This window comes from Mchenga conophoros, linkage group LG4 (genome assembly GCF_057382185.1).
Source record: "Mchenga conophoros isolate Kocher_MC1m ecotype Shallow Benthic linkage group LG4, M_conophoros_male_GT1.1, whole genome shotgun sequence".
Lineage (NCBI taxonomy): Eukaryota > Metazoa > Chordata > Actinopteri > Cichliformes > Cichlidae > Mchenga > Mchenga conophoros.
The window spans coordinates 26,835,982-26,855,321 of NC_140529.1; the positions used below are offsets into that span (position 1 = coordinate 26,835,982).

Consider the following 19,340-nt stretch of genomic DNA (forward strand, 5'->3'; position numbering starts at 1 on the left):
CTTTATTTAAAGTGAAAATTTAAATGAAAATAAAAATACAATCAATAAAAATAACAGAACAATGTTTATAAACTAATTGTGTGAGTCTGGACCAAAAAAAGCACAAGTTGCTAGCTTTGAGTTGCTAGATATTAGATATTATATTATTAGATATTAGTCATATTTCAATGACTCTGTCTTTATAGGGTGGTGAAAAATTTACATTCATTCATCCCAGAATTGAAGTGACTGACTTACTATTCGTGTTTTGGCTGATGTGAAAAGGTTGTTGTTGTTGTTGTTTGTTTTTTTTTTAATTGTTGGGGTGTCCTGTGCACAGGTGAGTCTGTGTCATAAAAAATGCCCTAACTGCTTGTCAGAACTGCATAATGAGTGTTATGATGATTCTGCTTTGAGAAATTTGCAACAATTGACAGAGAAAAACTACAAAATATTATCTGCATAATGTGTTGCAGATAATGTAAACCCACCACTTTATCTTGGTGGGTTTATACTGAGTTTGCTTGATCTCTCTGTTATCAGGATGTGGAAGAGTGTCAAAAAGAAGATGAAGAAAAATAAAAAAGGAAGAAAGGATACCCAACGATGGGAGGGGGAGGATCACTGTCCCTAAATAACATGAGTGAAATATGCATTGGGTAGCTTTTGTCTGCTGCTTCTTTCCTGTCTGTCTTTTGGATGTGTTTCTGTTTGTGCTTTAAGGCTCTACACCCCGGGGTTGCTTTGCTTTTGTTTGTGTTGATTGATATGTGTTATTTTTGCTGTAAATGCACTGTTCTGCTGTTCATATGACAATGTTTAATAAACTCTGTTTTAAGTCTGTTCTGCTCTTTTCCAGAAAATAAGCATGAGTGATTTGATTTTAATTGGATTCAAAAGCTTCCAAATTTGTAACCTGACAAAACCTTTTTCTCCAGTTTAGGTTAGGGAGACAGGTAAGAGGCCAGTATTTTCTTTTGGGTTTCTCGTTATAGGTAGGTCAGTTCTGTTTCATTTCTAGAGTGTTTTGCTTGTTGTTTTGACCATGCCCATCTTGATGCTTGCTACCTTTTGAAATTAACAAAATATCTGGTTGTTGTGAAAGCGCAACCCTGTGGCAGCATTGGTCTTTCTTTGGGAAATTAGAGCAGGGGCATTATCTTTCCTTTTTTATGTGTTTTGGGGTGTAACACATTTCATTTCATAACTGGACTCTATTTAGTGTTCCTTAACAGTAAATAAAGTTATGTTTAGGCAAAAATCAAACAGGATTCAGCTAACTGTCTCTGAACGATCGAATGGTAATAATTAAAACATTTCCAGTAAACAGCATTTTCATTTTATTTTACAGAGAGCTGATACTTCATTTACATGAGGTTATAAGACCTGCAGGTGCATCATGGACACGAAAAAACAGAAGAGCAGACAGGTTATGCTTCACTAACTGAGTGTGAAGATTCATTTGCAACATTTTAAACCAGTGACTCTTGCCCTCTCTGTTACTCAGGAAGAATTATTAAATGATGCTCTCTAGTGTTCAAATATTACATAGCACGTATGTCAGAAAATATTTATGTTTTAACTATGGGAAGAAGATGTTTTAAAAAGTGGTGTGCTTATGAGTGTTCTTTTTCCTCTCTGTGCCCCTCTCCAAAATTTAACAGTTCATTTTAATAACCTTAAACTTATGTTATTTATAATACAGTGATACATTTTCCCATTTACTCACAAGAAAACACATTTTTTAAATCAATGCTTTTATTAATTTAACGCAAAACACAAATTCCTGAAAATACTTGTCAAAAACCAGCTAATGAATACATGACTTAAACCTGTTGCTTTATTCTGATTTCTAACATGTAAAGACTGTAATGAGCAAACAGCACAAGCAGTAAAGAAGCAGATTTTAAATGCATTCTGGTCCTCGACTATTCAGTGGGACATTCTGACTTCTTGATGGTTTTCTCTGAAGTCTGTGAGCCCAAAGACACTTTACATGTATAAACCTTATCCATGTTCCAGTCTGATGTCTGGATGGTCAGAGAGCTGCTGATTTGGTAAGTCTGGTCTGATCTCTGAACAGCAGTGCTGGTAGAGATCCCACTGCTCACTGGACTCCCAGCAGCCAACCAGCTCACATCTGCAAAAGGCACAGACTGACTGGACAGACAGACCAGAGAAGCTGTGTCGGACTGGAGCTCAGCACTGGACGGAGGGAAGACTGTCAGGGCAGGAGGAGAGAGGCTGGAGCCTGAAAATACATGAAAGATGTTCAGGAAATTGAAAAATCAAAGGAAATGAAATAATGAAAACAGAAGAAATCAAGACATCAATAAGAGTCAATATGGAATAAACATAATATTTGTTATGAAATTAGAAGAAAGCAATACGAATGTGATTTGGAAAAATATACAGACAACCCAACATAGCAATTGATTTTCTTTTTAAGTTTTCCTAAAATAAAATATGACTAGTTACTCTTTAACTTTTCATGTAAGATGTCGTGAATTTAATTCTGGAGGTTTCTGCATAACATGTCAGTTACTGTGAGGAATTTTCTTTCATTAAAAAAAAAACTGTACAGCCAGGTTCTAATCACTTAAAATTAATTTTTAACTTCAGTAACACTGTTAACTACTACTGAAGAAAAAGAAAACAATCTTATATATGTTTTTGAAATGCCAACCCAAATATTAAATAAAAACACTATGAGAATAATAAGAACGGACGATATCATATCTCACATAATGTTTAGTGAACAACATTTATATAAAAATATACAAATTTGGTTTGACACCTTTTCAATTTTTTTTAATATAAAGAATTCATGTCTCCTGCACATACAACAACCTCAAACTATTTCATGTTGTACAAAATCGTAAAAATGATGCTGAACAAGAAACATATTGAATTAAGTAGTCATCAGTAGATTTTTGCAAAATCTCTGTTGTTTTATGATCAGTTAAAAAGCACTTACCTGTCACAATCAGCTTGGTGCCTTGTCCGAATACCACAGTGATTCAGTTTGTATACATGGCTGTACAAAAACCTCCTGACTGTCACTGATGAGGGGAGAGGAACTGAAACATCCTGTAGAGACCAACTTTCACTGTCAAAATCTCATTCCTTTCATCTGTTTGTACTTTATAACTGTGTCTCTGTGTGTAGTCGTGTTTTTTTCTTCTTGTCACTTGTTTTGTGTAAGACTTAATTAAGTACTCATTATTCATCTGAATTAACCAGAGATTCATTGTCTCTCAATGAGATTTTGTTTAGTCTGGTTCACTATGACGGAGCATTTTTGGGAGTCTTCCCATGTCTGACAGGAACTCACTGCAGAGTCCCCTGTCTCTGCATGATTGATAAAAGACAGGTTAAAGGTTAAAAGGGATAAAAAAAACAAAAAACAAAACAAAAAGAACAATCCGATGTTCAATATGACATTATCTGAAGTAGGGCTGGGCCATATACTGTTCACGGTAATACCGGTATAATGTTGGGCAACGACAAGAAAATGAAATATCGCAATAGAATATGGGTAAAACGCGCATGCGCAGTGCCTTTGTTTTCATACGCACATGGCGAAAAAGGGACGACAGTGACGGTGAATGAGAAGGGCGAAAGTGGATCGTTAAATGAAACGGATGAACCAGAACTGGTTTGTAAAAATGCAACTTCAGTGGTGTGGAACTGGTTTAGCTTTCGTCCGTCAGAAACACAACAAACCACTATTTTTGGTAGTGCATGCTAGCGGGCCGTCGTTATTACCGTGTCTTTTGGAAAATACGGCACACTTAAAATCAATCCTTTGATTTTTCTGAAAATCGACAGTGCCCCTTATAATCCCGTGTGCCTTATGTTTGAATTCTAGTTGTGTTTACTGACCTCGAAACAATTTTATGTGGTACACGGCGCTCGAAAATCTGTCAAATGTTTCAGGATGACTTTGCTAAGCTACGAAGCCGCACTGCTTGATGGATTGTCAGAGCATTACGGCAATCGTAGGCAGGAGCCTCGCGGAGTGATACGTACGGTGCTTCAACATAATATTACAAGTTTAACTTTTTTTAAGTTTTGTGGATATTATACATGGTTATGCCGAGGATATGTCGGCCAATTTCCACTGGAAATGCCTTTTGGTTAAACTGTCAGCAAGGAATTTGCATTTGCACTGTTACAATTTTGTATAACTTTAATGCAAAAAACAGCTGCTTTTTTAAGTGAAAATACATTGATGGGTTTTTTTTGCACTAATAAAATTGTGGAGTTGTAAAGTATTTTGTCTAGTGTCAATTATATCGTCAGTTATATCATTATCGCAAATTTTCAGATCTATATCGTGATAAATATTTTTGGTCATATCGCCCTGTTCTAATCTGAAGGTTGTATGTTAAAATGAGTTTTCTCCTTTGGACTATTGAGTGAATGAGCCTTAAGAAAACAGCCACAATGTAAATCATTGTACATTGTGTACATTGTCTTCTTTTTCTGCCTGCTTGATAGTTAAGTGGTAATTAATGTTTGATGAGGATGTAGAGTTGAATCTGTCTGTCACGGTCTGGCTGGCAGACCATGGGGATGTGAGAAATGAGGACCCAAAATGCAGGACTTGACGCTGAAGGCAGTGCGTTTATTTACAGGGGTGAAAATCCAAACAACAATAAATTCCCCGTGCGATCCCAACTCCCGTTCCGTGTCTTCTCCTTTATCCCGTGCTCCGTGCTCTGTCTCCGTTCCCTGTGTACTGTCCGTGTGCTGCCTCCTGGATGCCGCAATGCCTCCTGGGGAAACATGCATACAAAAGGTAGCCGTGAGTACAAAAACCTAATGGCAGACCTGCACTAACCTTGCACATAGACTTAAGACTGATGGGAAGTCACTCAACGATCCAGCGTCAGAGGAGCTCTCAGCCACACTGTTTTGAAGCTCCTCTGACGAGGCTTGATCGGCGCCAGGTGTGTGTGGATTCCTGGGTGGGACCGGTCAGCTGGCAGGGCCACACCCACCAGGCCTAAAAGTGCCTCCCACGACCGCACCCTCACACACATGCACACACCCATAACACCTGACAGTACATCAACATGGAAAAACAGGACAGCAGACACAACCATAGTAACAATAACCACAATAATAATGATAATAATAATAATAACTAGTCCACACTGCTCACGGACCCCGAATCCCTGGAACTGGGTCCGTGACACCGTCTCTGAGGAACCTTTTTTCAAAGCTGGGTGAGCTGTCAGAATGGAGAAATCTGAGGAAACCGTCCAGGAACTTGTTTATACCAGCAAACAGAATTCCTGTCATCTCTCTCATGGCATGGATATTGAATGCATTGCTTACTGTTTTCTTTGAAACATTTGTACCTGCTGACTTCAGGTATTTTTGGTGTGCCATTTTTTATAGGCTGTTCCCTGTACATATGGAATATGTAACAAAGTAAAGAGATAGTCTCAATGAGATAGACAGAGGTGGCAAAAGTGAAAACTTTCTTTACTTAAGTAGAAGTACAGATACCTAGGTTAAAAAATACCTAGGTATCTGTAGTTACTTTGTTGAAATAAACGGATTACACTGCGGTACTTTCCTGTTTCATATTGACGCGGGTCAGGACTGTTTGGGTTTTGTTTGACAGCTACGCTCTGTTGTTCCAGGCGGCAGCGTTACGGTTGCCATGGTTACAGGTCGACTCTCTCTCTCTCTCTCTCTCTCTGCGACTGTGTGTTTCCTGGGTGAGAGAGCGCCTTTTCGTTGTTTTTGTGCTAAGCTAACAGGCAGAATGCTACAAGCATAGCTCTAAAGAATGTAGAATCATGGGCAGTGTAGTCCGTGCTGCAGGGAGAATGGACTGCCATACACGTTATGGGTCTGTGAGCTCGAGGAGGGAGAAAAATGGGAGTGGAAAGGTACGAGTTGTCATCGAGGAAAAACGGGAGCTGGAAGCATGTAAATATAATAATAACCACTTCAGCCAAGAAGAGTGCCTGACGAACCCATTTGTAAGTAAGCTATTAAGACTCGACTGTACACCGTGTTCGTGTTTTCCTCCGAAACAATAAGTTCCATTGGAGCAGTCTTTCAACGCCTCTCTCTGTCTCTCGCAAGAAAAATTGACCCACACAACAAAGTAAAGCTATTTTTTAGCTACGAGCCGACAGGGACCCCGCCGTATTAGTCAGAGGTCCCTTCGGAGGGACAGTTTGGAGTCGCGGACCTTCAGTAATAGTAATAAATCACACAGCAATAGTACATTCACGTTGTTGTAAAAAGCATGATAATATATTAAGTAATCCAAAGTATTCAGAATACGTTACTGTCATTGAGTAACGTAACGGAATACGTTACAAAATACATTTTGGGGCATGTATTCTGTATTCTGTAATGGAATACATTTTAAAAGTAACCTTCCCAACACTGCTCATAGATATGACTTTCCATGCATTTTTTGCACCTCATTTTCTTCATATGTTCAAAACTTCCCCCCTGTTTCATTTCTCCTTGTTACACATAAATAACAGAGGGTATAAATACAAGTGACCCCCCCCCCCCCGCCACAAAATAAATAAATAAATAATAATAAAAAATGAAATTAAATCAATAAATAAAAATGAATATAAAATAACAACAACAAAACATATAAACATATGAAAACATGAATCATCAGTAAGTCTGTCTTTTTCAGTTAAAAGTACTTCTTACAGTCAGCTTGGTACCAAATACCACAGTGACTCAGTTTGTATACATGGCTTTACAAAACGGCACCAATAAGGCATGAGGAATTGCAACATCCTCTTCAGGCCGACTTTCACTGCCAACATCTCATTCCCTTAATTGATATTTCAAAACACTGCTTACGTGTTTCAAACAATTTCTGTCTCTTTAGACATTCAGTTTCTCCTTTGTGTCATTAGTTGCTTTCCTGAAGATTTTATGGTTTTGCCTGATTAATACTAGGAATACATAAGCACTGCAGTGTATCTCATTCAGATTTTTGTCAGTCTGAATCACTGTGATACAACTTCACTAGAATAGGTGTAGTACAAAGAGTCGACAGTTCTGTACCGTCAGTAATGAAATAGTATTAGCTGTTCTAGGATTTAAAGCTCTGAATCTGTCTGAGCAAAATCCAGTGGCAAAGATGGTAAGATTACTGAATGGCACGTTAATAAACTAAGTAACTGCTGCAGGAATTTTTAAAAAAAAATGTTTTTTTCCTTTATTCTGAGTGCTTTCAAAGTGTACTGTGAAAAATAGTAGGCACAAACTGAAATCCTGGATTTCATGGCAGTGATGTTCATGATATGATATTTAGAAGTTTGTTGATGTCGTCAGCATGAGTATTTGCATGCATGTAGCTCTATGAAAAGTAAATATACCCTAAGGTGAAAGAGTAAATAGGATTTACTGAGTACTATTACTTTTACTGCAGATGGAATGCAACAGTTATCGCTATAAAGCTTACTGAAATTATCGTCTATTCAAAACTTGATTAAGGACGAAAACGTGCGTGTAAAAGAGTTGTGAGTGTACAGTGTGTGAAAGAGTCCCCAAAAGCAGAAGTATCAGTGAGAACGTTTTTGTCACAGTGTAAATCACTGTGATACGAACTCATCAACAGAGTGGTCCCATGTCTGACAGTGATAGACTGCAGAGTCTCCCTCCTCCACATTCTTGATGATCAAACGATAATCTGATGTTGACTGATGAGTGGATGTGAATTTTGGAGAGGAGAACCCAGAGCCATAGTCTGGAGAACTCCAGCCATGATACATCCTTAGAACATACTGAGGAACTTCTCCTGGAATCTGTTTATACCAGCGCGCCTCACTATTAGTAACAGTCCCCAGGTTACAGTCCATAGTGACTGCCTCTCCTTTGCTCACTGATAAAACAGGTTTCTGTGTCAGCACCGTCACACCACTCACACCTGAAAATGATAAGAAGAGAAACCCACTGAAATATCAATCCAACAAATAACAACTAATTTGAAGTATAAATGAGGATCTATACATGTCAGAGCAGTGATGAGAGCACAGAGAGTCACCAGCATGTTGTCACTGTGTGCTGAGAATGGACTTGTAACTTGGAAAGACATTTCACTGCCTCTGTGGGATGATTAGAGGAGGTGTGAACCATTAAATATGTCCCTGAAATTGAGAGACTGACAGAAGGAGGAGCTTTGGGTAAAACTGCATACTTTCTGATATTGTCTTGAGTGGAGGCTAACTTATTTTTTTATTTAGAATTTGGGTGTTACTGATGTCTCCCTTCCCCTCAATATTACATTAAACTGTAGGTTTAATTGAAATATTTATCATTGTTGTTTGCATATTTATCATTGTAAAGTGTCTGTCTATTTATCAGTAACAGCAGAAATTAAACTGAATAATTACAAAAACGGGAGTTTATGTCACTATCCAGTTTATCCAGTTTATCCAGTACACACTGCAAACTTATACAAAGTCAGCAAGTGGACCTAAGGCTGCTTAGTAAAGAGGTCTTTGACACAAAGTAAAGCGCTGTGGTACAGGTCTTTTAATATGCTTCCCCTTGTTCTTAAAAAAAAGCAAGTAAGCCATTTTTTATTTGAGAAAAATCTGAAAAATCTGTTGGAGGGTTATGACTGTGAAAGATATTACTGCAACCTGATGAACACCTCCTGGAAATATGAGTGACCACTAATACTAACAGTATCTCTAGTCAGACTTTAAAATTGGTGATTTCCCCCTGTCCTATTAAAAAAAAAAAAGATGACAAAGGATGAACTGAAGCTCCGCCATCACGTGATGTCACATGCTGCTGTTTCTGATGTCACTTAAAAAAAAAAAAAAAAAAAAAATTGGTGATTAATTTTTGTTTAATTCTGTCTTATTATTAAATGTAATTTAGAGCATGTTAAATGCATGTTAAAATAATAATATGATATGCTTGGGTCATGATTGAAAAAAAGATGGTGTGCTCAGCTGAAGCTCTTCTACTCCGTGTTATATTAAACGAGAAAAAATAAAAATATTACTTGATGACTACGGCTGTGAAAACTGACTAGTTAAAACAGAAAGCTGACAGTTCTTCATTTACATATATCTATAAATAATAGATGAACTCATGCAGGTGCATCCGGGGAAAGAAGAGAAGAGAGAGAAAGGTGATGATTCACTGACCGAGGATGCAAATTAATGCAGGGTAGAAACAACACGTCATCTTAGTGTCACTGTGACCTTTTGTATGTTTATCTAAACTTAAGAAGCGCTGCTCACTGGTGTGCAGCGATTGTACATTACGCTGTGACAAACAACACATACTTAAGCCTTTTCTGGCAAAAATAAGATGAAAACAACAAAAGCAAGAAAGAAAGAATTATGAGTACAGTTTAAATGAACAACACTTTAATTAAGGTTTAAAAAAAATTCATGTATGAATATTTTAAACTGCATTTTATTAAAATAAGGAAAAAGACAGCAAAACACGAATTCCTAAAACTATGCAGTAATGACAAGAAAATATACTCATGGTGTAAATCTTATGCCTTATTCAGATTTCCAACATGAATATATTTTAGCAAACAGCAGTAGACAAGCCAATTTTAAATGCACATTCTGGTCCTCGACTATTCAGTGGGACATTCTGACTTCTTGATGGTTTTCTCTGAAGTCTGCGAGCCCAAAGACACTTTACATGTATAAATCTTATCCATGTTCCAGTCTGATGTCTGGATGGTCAGAGAGCTGCTGATTTGGTAAGTCTGGTCTGGTCTCTGAACAGCAGTGCTGGTAGAGATCTCACTGCTCACTGGACTCCCACCAGCCAACCAGCTCACATCTGCAAAAGGCACAGACTGACTGGACAGACAGACCAGAGAAGCTGTGTCGGACTGGAGCTCAGCACTGGACGGAGGGAAGACTGTCAGGACAGGAGGAGGGAGGCTGGAGCCTGAAAATACATGAAAGATGTTCAGGAAAAATCAAAGGAAATGAAATAAAATAATGAAAACAAAAAAAATCAAGACATCAATAAGAGTCAATATGGAATTAACATAATATTTGTTATGAAATTAGAAGAAAACAATACTACTATACTGTTATTTGCAAAAATATACAGACATAACCCAACATAGCAATTGAATTTCTTTATAAGTTTTCCCAAAATAAAATATGATTAGCTACTCTTTAACTTTTCATGTAAGATGTCATGTCATGAATTTAATTCTGGTTTCTGCATAACATGTGAGCATTTTTCTTTCTTTAAAAAAAAAAATGGTACGGCCAGGTTCTAATCACTTAAAATTAATTTTCAACTTTAGTAACACTGTTAACTGCTATTGAAGAAAGAGAAAACAGGCCTATGTTTTTGAAATGCCAACCCAAGTATAAATAAAAACATTATGAGAATAATAAGAACGAACAATATCATATTTCACATCATTCTCAGTGAACATTTATATAAAAATATACAAATTTGGTTTGACACCTTTTCAGTTTTTTGATTGCACAAAATCACAAAAGATGATGTTGAACAAGAAACATTTTGACTTAGTCATCAGCAGATTTTTGCAAAATCTCTCTTGTTTTATGATCAGTTAAAAAGTACTTACCTGTCACAATCAGCTTGGTGCCTTGTCCGAATACCACAGTGATTCAGTTTGTATACATGGCTGTACAAAAACCTCCTGACTGTCACTGATGAGGGGAGAGGAACTGAAACATCCTGTAGAGACCAACGTGTACTGTCAACATCTCATTCTCTTCATCAATCTGTTCATTTTAAACAATGTTAAAGTGTTTTAAATACCGTCTCTCTCTGTCTCTCTTATTCCTTCATGTCACTTGTTTTGTGCAAGATTTCATGAAGTCCTCGTTATTGGCCAGCATTAATCAGAGCTGCCTCTCAAGAAGATTTTGGTGACAGTCTTTCTTTCTGCCTTATAAATGTGTTTCTAATTACACACTGATGAATACTGAATCTGTTTGTAACAACGACCACCACTGAGAGTAATAGTCCTCAGGTCATATATATTTGTGTGTGTGTGTGTTTGTGTATTTGTGAACCAAAAATTGGTATTTATGTCAAAGTCTTATTCATTTCAAATAAGTTGAATGTTTATTGTGCTTTTGTTATTCAATTTGTTGGCATTCGTTTGTTGTAAAATAATTCTAAATTAGTATTGTATTCTTTGTTGTTCTTTTTATTCATTAGTCATCAATAACAAAGCATGTGATGTTAGGGGAACATACTATTGCTATCTGTTTGCTTTTGCAAATAAAAGTCTTATTTTTTATAATTTCTATTTGCACATAGCCTTTGGACCAGCTAATAGAGCAGGAAAATACAAGAAATGTATTTATGACATAACTGTGTAGTGTAAACAGTCACTTTCAAGAACATTTACAGATCATCATTTGGTAGTTTATGGGCAATTGTACTAATTATTTAAGTGAAAATACATAAAATTCATTAAAGTTTCATGGTGCTCCTTTTGCTGCTCTTCACCTTTTCTGCCAGGTCGTCGTCTGGTTTCCTGTGTCCTCTTGGCTTCTTCACCCACGTGCTACTCACCTGTTGCTCATCACTGCTAATCGATCCCGGCAGTACTGAAGGCCTTGTTGGAGTGCCATTCCTCCTAAGTTCCTCGTTGTACCTCCTTTAGTGTAGGCCCGGCTCTCTCTAGTGTACTTCCCTGTGTTCCCTGGTATTTCTTCTAACATCTGTCTCCGTCTCCCTGTATAGATCTTCCTGGATCCTTGCTTGTTTCCCTTGGACCTGACATGAATAAGCATAAGTGAGAGTGAGTCACAGTGTGGAATTGGACTGAGTGTGTTTCCTGTTATGGACTGAAACAAAGAGTAGCGTGAGTGAGTTTTCCCTGACCTTCTCTTCGAATCCCTGGAACCTTCTTTGCATTATTCCCGTGTATATGTAAATAACTCATCTGGTGTTGTAAATAAAACCCCTTTTGACTGCACAGCTCTGCGTCCTGCTTAACTAAATGTGACATTCAAGTATTCTTGACAGAATTCCAGGAAGAAGAATAGACACTGAGTAGATACTGTTTATTTCCTTCCCATGAGTATTATGTCAGTCAGTTTGAGCTTCATCATTTGATCTAGCTCAGACTGACTAGCTCAAATATATACAATAATAATACAATAACTACAACAAATGACACCATCAGAATTACCAAAGTCATGTTTAATCACCATGTCTGACAAAAATAATGTTCTTGAAAAGTGGTTGTAAAAGTATCAAACATTTACTAGTGTCCTTAACCTCACCTTTCTACACTTTCCTTCTGCCTTATAAATATGTTTGTGATCAATACAAACTAAATGTAAATGAAGATGTCCTAGATGTTCTAAACTATCTTCAGTATAGCTTTGTATTTTTGTTTAACTGCATGTTAACAACACTTTGTTTTAAACAATAAGTTAAACTGCAGTTGGAATGTAACAGTTAGACCTATGAGTAGTGTCTATAAAATTTATTAAAAACAGCAACATATAATACTGTATGTTGGATAGTTTGGTTTAAATGATCATTTGGGCTGATGTGAGTAAATGAGAAGTACATATTTCAGTGCTTTGTTCTTTATGCTTTTAAAAATGGAAAAATTGAGTGTTTATCAACATGTTATGTGAAGGTGGTGAGTTTGACTGAGTTTTCTTGATGGGTCTTTTTTCTGCATGTAAAAGTTTCTCAAAAAGCAGAAGTACTAATGAGGAGGTTTTTGTCACAGCCTGAATCACTGTGATACGTATGCAGAAGCAGAGTCATCATATGTCTGACAGTAATAGACTGCAGAGTCTCCTGTCTCTGCTCGCTTGATAATGAACTGGTAATCAATGTTTGATGAGGATTTAGAGTTGAATCTGTCTGAGGAGAATCCTGTTCCAAAGCTGAGTGAGCTGCCAGAATAATGAAATCTTAGAACATACTGAGGAACCCCTCCAGGAACTTGTTTATACCAGCTAACATAATTCCCATAATATCTCTCTATGTTGCAGTTGAGAACAACTTCTTGACCTGGAGAAACTGTGTGGACAGCAGGTGTCTGGGTCAACACGATCACTGCATCAACATCTGCCAGGAAACACAGAAAAAAACGGAAGATAAATTTTAGCTCTAAATATGGAATAAAAAAATAGGAATAAAAAGAAGATCTTACATGTTAGAGCAGTGATGAGAGTGCAGAGGGTCCACAGCATGTTGTCAGTGTGAGGTGTAAATGATCTTTACTGTTCAGCTGAGATGTGAGTAAGATTGTGAGAAGAGATACTGGAGCTTATAAAGACACCGAGGAAACCAAAGGAGGAGGAGATTCAACAAAACTACTTTCATTCATAGATCAAATGATTTATGAGCAGTTTGTCATTGTTGTTCACATTGTTTCACAATGTTTTGGATTCATATTCATCATTCATGCTCATGTCTGTCGTAAAATAATGTTCTCGAACAGTTAATGTAAAAGAAACAAATATTTATAACTGATGTCCTTATGCCCACACGTTCCATTTTCTTTCTACCCAAGTGTGTTTATGATCGATTTTCAACTAAAATTTAAGTGCATTTTCAGTTTATATATAAAAATGTTTTCTTGACAGTTGACAGTTCTTCATTTACATGTATCTATTTTACACAACCTCATTGTGTAACAAACACTATCCTTTTAGTCTGATTATTGCCACATGTACTGCAGCTGGAATGTAACAGTTTTAACACTATAGACTAGTTATACATCAAATTTATGTAATTAAAGCGAATCACATACAGCAGCATACACATTTGTGTGTTTGTTAGCATTTTGTGTATAATCATTTGTGTTATTGTAGATGAATGTGCACATATTGAAATTCCTTGCTTATTTATATGTTCAGTGATAAACGTTAAAATGAGTCACAAAAAAGTAATTCAGTGTTTATTTCAGTTTTTCTCACATTGGGTCAAATCTCATCAAAACTCTTTAAACGAGCTCTTTTGTCAGTCACAACTCTAGAGTGATCACTTTCCTGAATACTTTCCTGAATTAATGTTTTCAATCAAATTACTTCAGACTGAATATTTTGATAACTTGGTCTTCAGGGATGGTAAAGCTTTGTATTAATAATAATAAACTTTATTTATAAAGCACACTTAAAAACCAAGGGTATGCCAAGGTGCTTAACAAGTAGCATAGAGAATAGAAGGAAGATAATAGAAATAGGACCAAAGCAAGTACTAGGTATGCAAACAGGTAGCTGTCACTGATACATAGGAAAGCAACAGGTACAGAGCAAACAAGAAGTTAAATGAGCATAAAAGTGCATAATATAAAATTATAAAAGAAATATTAACTAGAGGGAAAGGCAAGATTGAATAAGTGGGTTTTTAGTCATGATTTGAACAGTGCAATGGAATCAGATGCGTGGAGGTCGAGAGGAAGGGTATTCCACAGTACCGGGGCAGCCAGAGCAAACGCACGGTCACCCCGGGACTTCAGCCGAGATCTGGGTTGGGTCAGAAGTAGTTGAGTGGCAGATCTAAGTGTTCTAGCAGGAGTATGTGATTTGAGAAGTTCACTAAGATAACGTTTGTGACCTCCAGGTTGGATTATTGTAATTCCTTGTACTACGGTCTTCCCTCTTTTCTTCTTCTTAGACTGCAAACAGACCAAAATGAAGCAGCCCGCCTCTTGACTGGTACCAGGAAATTTTGCCCTATTACTCCTGTTCTAGCTAGCTTGCATTGGCTGCCCATAAAGTACCGTATTCAATTTAAAATATTACTCCTTACATTCACCTTAAAAGCAATGTGAGTCACAGCAGCAGGAGGCAATGTGGTCACATGAATGACACTCACAAAATCTTTGGACATGAAAGTTCAAACATTTTGGGACGATACATGTTTAACTCTAAGAAAGGAAATAGGTGGCAAAATCCCTGTAGATCCCATGATGCTGTATCTTGGAGTAATTAAAGAGGATGTTGTGGTAAAAAAAATAGGCTCATTGTTGGTTACAAAACAAATAGCTCAAAGAATGTGTATATAAAGGATATCTTTATGAGAGGATGGGTTTCTTGCAAAGGTCCAAAGGAGACGCCTTTTCACAAAAGTGGAAGGAATGGATTGCCTTCATGTGTCATGGTCCTGGGTCTTCTGCACAGTGTTTTGTGTTTTTCATTCAACTTCTGTTCTTGTTAGATATTACCGACTGGTTATATGTAATGGTTTTAATGTTCAATGCAAAGCAACAAATGACAGCAGAAAGATGCAGAAAGGTTTAGTTTCATAACTGGACTTCATTAATGTTCTTTAACACTAAGTTAGGTTTAGCCAAACATCGTACCGTGCTCAGCTGTCTCTGAATGATCAAATGATATGAACTGAAACATTTCCATTAAAAACAGCAGGTCCATTTTATTTTACAGGGAGCCTATTTGCCATTTACTTGAGTTACTAAGACCTGCAGGTGCATCCTGGAAACGAAGAAACAGAAGCACAGAGAGGTGATGCTTCACTAACCGAGAGTGAAGATACATTTGCAAATCTACAACCAACATTTTAAACCAGTGACACTTACCTTCTCTCTTACTCTTATGAAGAAATATTAAATGATGCTCTCTAGTGGTCAAATGTTACTTAGTCTGTATGTCAGAATATACTTGTGTTTTAACTATGGGAGCAAGAAAATTGAAAATTTTGTGCTTATGAGTGTTGTTTTCCTCAGTGTGCCCCTCTCTAAAATGTAACAGTTCATTTCAATCACCTTAAATTTATGTTAGTGCAAAACAGTGGCACAATCCCATTTATTCACAAGAAAACACATTTTTAAATCAATGCTTTTATTAATTTAATGCAAAACATGAATTCCTGAAAATACTTGTTGAAAACCAGCTAATGAATACATGACTTAAACCTTTTGCATTATTCTGATTTCTAACACGTAAAGACTGTAATGAGCAAACAGCACAAGCAGTAAAGAAGCAGATTTTAAAAGCACATTCTGGTCATCGACTACTCAGTGGGACATTCTGACTTCTTGATGGTTTTCTCTGAAGTCTGTGAGCCCAAAGACACTTTACATGTATAAACCTTATCCATGTTCCAGTCTGATGTCTGGATGGTCAGAGAGCTGCTGATTTGGTAAGTCTGGTCTGATCTCTGAACAGCAGTGCTGGTAGAGATCCCACTGCTCACTTGACTCCCAGCAGCCAACCAGTTCACATCTGCAAAAGGCACAGACTGACTGGACAGACAGACCAGAGAAGCTGTGTCGGACTGGAGCTCAGCACTGGGCGGAGGGAAGACTGTCAGGACAGGAGGAGGGAGGCTGGAGTCTGAAAATACATGAAGGACAAACAAAAAAAGAGAAATGAAAGGAAAGAAGGAAATTGGACATGAGGTCATAAAACCAGAAGAAATCAAGAAGACTCAATATGGAATAAATATAACAATTGTTATGAAGTTAGAAGAAAACAAAACTAATGTATAAAATATGAACTAAAATATATGGATCCAACATATCATTTGAATTTCTTTTTGTATTTTTACAGTATAAAATATGATTAGTCACTGTTTAATTTTCCATGTAAGATGTCTTTGATTTAATTCTACACATTTCTGCATAACATGTCAGCTAATGTGGGTAATTTTCTTTCATATCAAAGAAAAGTTCTAATCACTTCAAAGTAATTTTGAACTTCAGTAACACTGTTAACTACTATTGAAGAAAGAGAAAATGGGCCTATGTATGTTTTTGAAATACCAACCTAAACATAAATTAAAAGCAATAAGAACAGAAAAACAACATATTTCACACCATTTTCATAGAACTGGTTTGACACCATTTCACATTTTTTAAACATGTCATTCATGTCTCCTGTACATGTGACAACCTGAAACTATTTCAGATTGTACAAAATCGTAAAAAATGATGCTGAACAAGAAACATATTGAACTAAGTAGTCATCAGCAGATTTTCGCAAAATCTCTCTTGTTTTATGATCAGTTAAAAAGTACTTACCTGTCACAATCAGCTTGGTGCCTTGTCCGAATACCACAGTGATTCAGTTTGTATACATGGCTGTACAAAAACCTCCTGACTGTCACTGATGAGGGGAGAGGAACTGAAACATCCTGTAGAGACCAACTTGTACTGTCAACATCTCATTCACTTCATCTGTTTGTATTTTATAACTGTGTCTCTCTCTTTGTAGTTTATTCCTTCATGTCACTTGTTTGTGCAAGATTTAATAAAGTCCTCATTATTGGTCAGAATTAATCAAAACTGTACTGCCTCTCAATAAGATTTTGGCCACAGTCTGCTTCACTATGAACCAGCTTTCTTGGGAGAGTGTTCCCATGTCTGACAGGAACTCACTGCAGAGTCTCCTGTCTCTGCATGATTGATAAAAGCCTGAAAATCAGTGTTTGGTCAGGATTTAGATATTAATCTGTCTGAGGAGAATCCTGCTGAAAATGCAGTTGACCTGTGAGAATGATGAAATCTCAGAAATGAGAAGAAGAACCAGGAACCTGTTTGTACCAGCCGACATAAAAGCTTTCAGCTTTTTTAATGTTGTATTTGAGCAGGTTAACGGTAAAAAATCCAATGTTTAATAAGACATTATCTGGAGATTGTATGTTACTCTGCATTTTCTTGATTGGACTATACTGTGAATAAGTCTAAGAAAGCATATGTACTGCCAAGAGGTTTGTAACACATTGTGATAAGTACAGTGTCTTCTATTTCTGCGAACTTGATAGTTAAATGATAATTAATGTTTGATGAGGACGTAGAGTTGAATCTTTCTGAGGAGAATCTTGTTTCAAAGCTTTTGAGCTGTCAGAATGGAGAAATCTTAGAAACATACAGATGATCTTCTCTAGGAACTTATTTATACAGCTAATAGAATTCCTATCATCTCTCTCAATGTTGCATTTGAGAACATCTTGTTGAAAACTTTGTACTTAAGTACAGTAAGTAAGTATTTGTACTTGGTTACTTCCCACCTCTGGGGACAGAAAACCTGTTCCAACGCCAAGTGAGCTGCCAGAATGAAAACTGAGGAACCCCTCCAGGAACTTGTTTAGACCATCCAACATAATTGAACCATGTTGCAGTTGAGAACAACTTCTTGACCTGGAGAAACCTTGTGGACAGCAGGTATCTGGATAAACACTTCCGCTGCATTAACATGTGCCAACAAACACAGAAAGAACATGAGTGAAATGTCTTTCTCCAAAACGATGGGCTATGAAACAGATGAGAAGAACGTCTTACACTTTAGAGAAGTGATGAGAGAGCAGACAGACCCCAGCATGTTGTCAGTGTGAGGTGTAAACATCCTTTAATATTCAGCTGAGATGTGAAAACGATTGTAGTGACAAGAGAAGCAACAGATCAAATTCAATTTAGCTGCATTTTTATTTCATATGAAACATTTTTAAAACTATTATGCAACTTTATCAGTATCCATTTGGGTTGATTAATGTGATTTACTGCAGCTAGAATGTGACAGTTATCAGAGTTTTAGGAAACCGTTTGTCAAATTGCTGTTATTTAAAAAGACACACACATAATAGGTTTAATTGTGTTAGATGCACATAATTTAAAATGCACATAATTGTGTACATATATATGGCAATTTGTGTTGTTGGTGGTCATTATACTCCTCGATATTTTATACTTTCAGTGATGAATGTAAAAATATATCAAAACAAGTAATTCAGTATTTATTAGCAGACTGTCTGAAGTGGATGAGTTTTCATTGATGAACATTAAAATCAAAAATAACAATAAACACACTATTTGAAGGTGGTGGGTTTACACTGAGTTTGCTGAATGGGTCTTTTGTCAGCATGTGAAAAAAGAGCATCAAAAAGCAGAAGTATCAGTGGGGAGGTTTTTGTCACAGTGTAAATCACTGTGATACAGCAGCATTGCTGTCCCATGTCTTACAGTAATAGACTGCAGAGTCTCTCTCCTCCACATTTTTGATGATCAAACGATAATCTTTTGTTGACTGATGAGTGGATGTGAATTTTGGAGAGGAGAACCCAGAGCCATAGCTTGGAGAACTAGAGCTATGATAAAAATACAGCACAAACTGAGGAACTCCTCCTGGAATCTGTTTATACCAATAGACATAGTTAGTAACAGTCCCCAGGTTACAGTCCATGGCGGCTGTCTCTCCTTTCCTCACTGATAAAACAGGAGGTTTCTGTGTCAGCACCGTCACACCACTCACACCTGCAAACAACATGAAGACATGCAGTCAAGAGAAACACAAGCACATATGAATCCAACAAATAACTACTAATCTGAAGTATAAATGAGGTTCCATACATGTTAGAGCAGTGATAAGAGCACAGAGAGTCACCAGCAT

At 36.9% G+C, this 19,340-nt stretch overlaps 3 protein-coding genes across 3 annotated transcripts; all 3 read right to left on the bottom strand.

Moving 5' to 3' along the window:
* Positions 1-1,719: 1,719 nt before the first annotated feature.
* On the bottom strand, positions 1,720-8,038 carry LOC146576244 (immunoglobulin lambda-1 light chain-like). Its single transcript, XM_085271367.1, has 4 exons — positions 7,993-8,038; positions 7,590-7,909; positions 2,957-2,993; positions 1,720-2,230 (listed from the first exon to the last, which is right to left on the bottom strand). Exons 1-4 carry the CDS (start codon positions 8,030-8,032, stop codon positions 1,908-1,910), a joined length of 720 nt encoding a protein of 239 aa, XP_085127493.1. The 5' UTR covers positions 8,033-8,038; the 3' UTR covers positions 1,720-1,907.
* A 1,378-nt stretch (positions 8,039-9,416) lies between these two features.
* On the bottom strand, positions 9,417-13,222 carry LOC146576245 (immunoglobulin lambda-1 light chain-like). The gene is made up of 4 exons (XM_085271366.1): positions 13,142-13,222; positions 12,735-13,056; positions 10,574-10,611; positions 9,417-9,912 (listed from the first exon to the last, which is right to left on the bottom strand). The coding sequence occupies exons 1-4, from the start codon at positions 13,179-13,181 to the stop codon at positions 9,590-9,592; spliced, it is 723 nt and encodes a 240-aa protein (XP_085127492.1). The 5' UTR covers positions 13,182-13,222; the 3' UTR covers positions 9,417-9,589.
* Positions 13,223-15,784: 2,562 nt separating this feature from the next.
* On the bottom strand, positions 15,785-19,340 carry LOC146576246 (immunoglobulin lambda-1 light chain-like). Its single transcript, XM_085271365.1, has 4 exons — positions 19,301-19,340; positions 18,888-19,204; positions 16,976-17,015; positions 15,785-16,289 (listed from the first exon to the last, which is right to left on the bottom strand). The coding sequence occupies exons 1-4, from the start codon at positions 19,338-19,340 to the stop codon at positions 15,967-15,969; spliced, it is 720 nt and encodes a 239-aa protein (XP_085127491.1). The 3' UTR covers positions 15,785-15,966.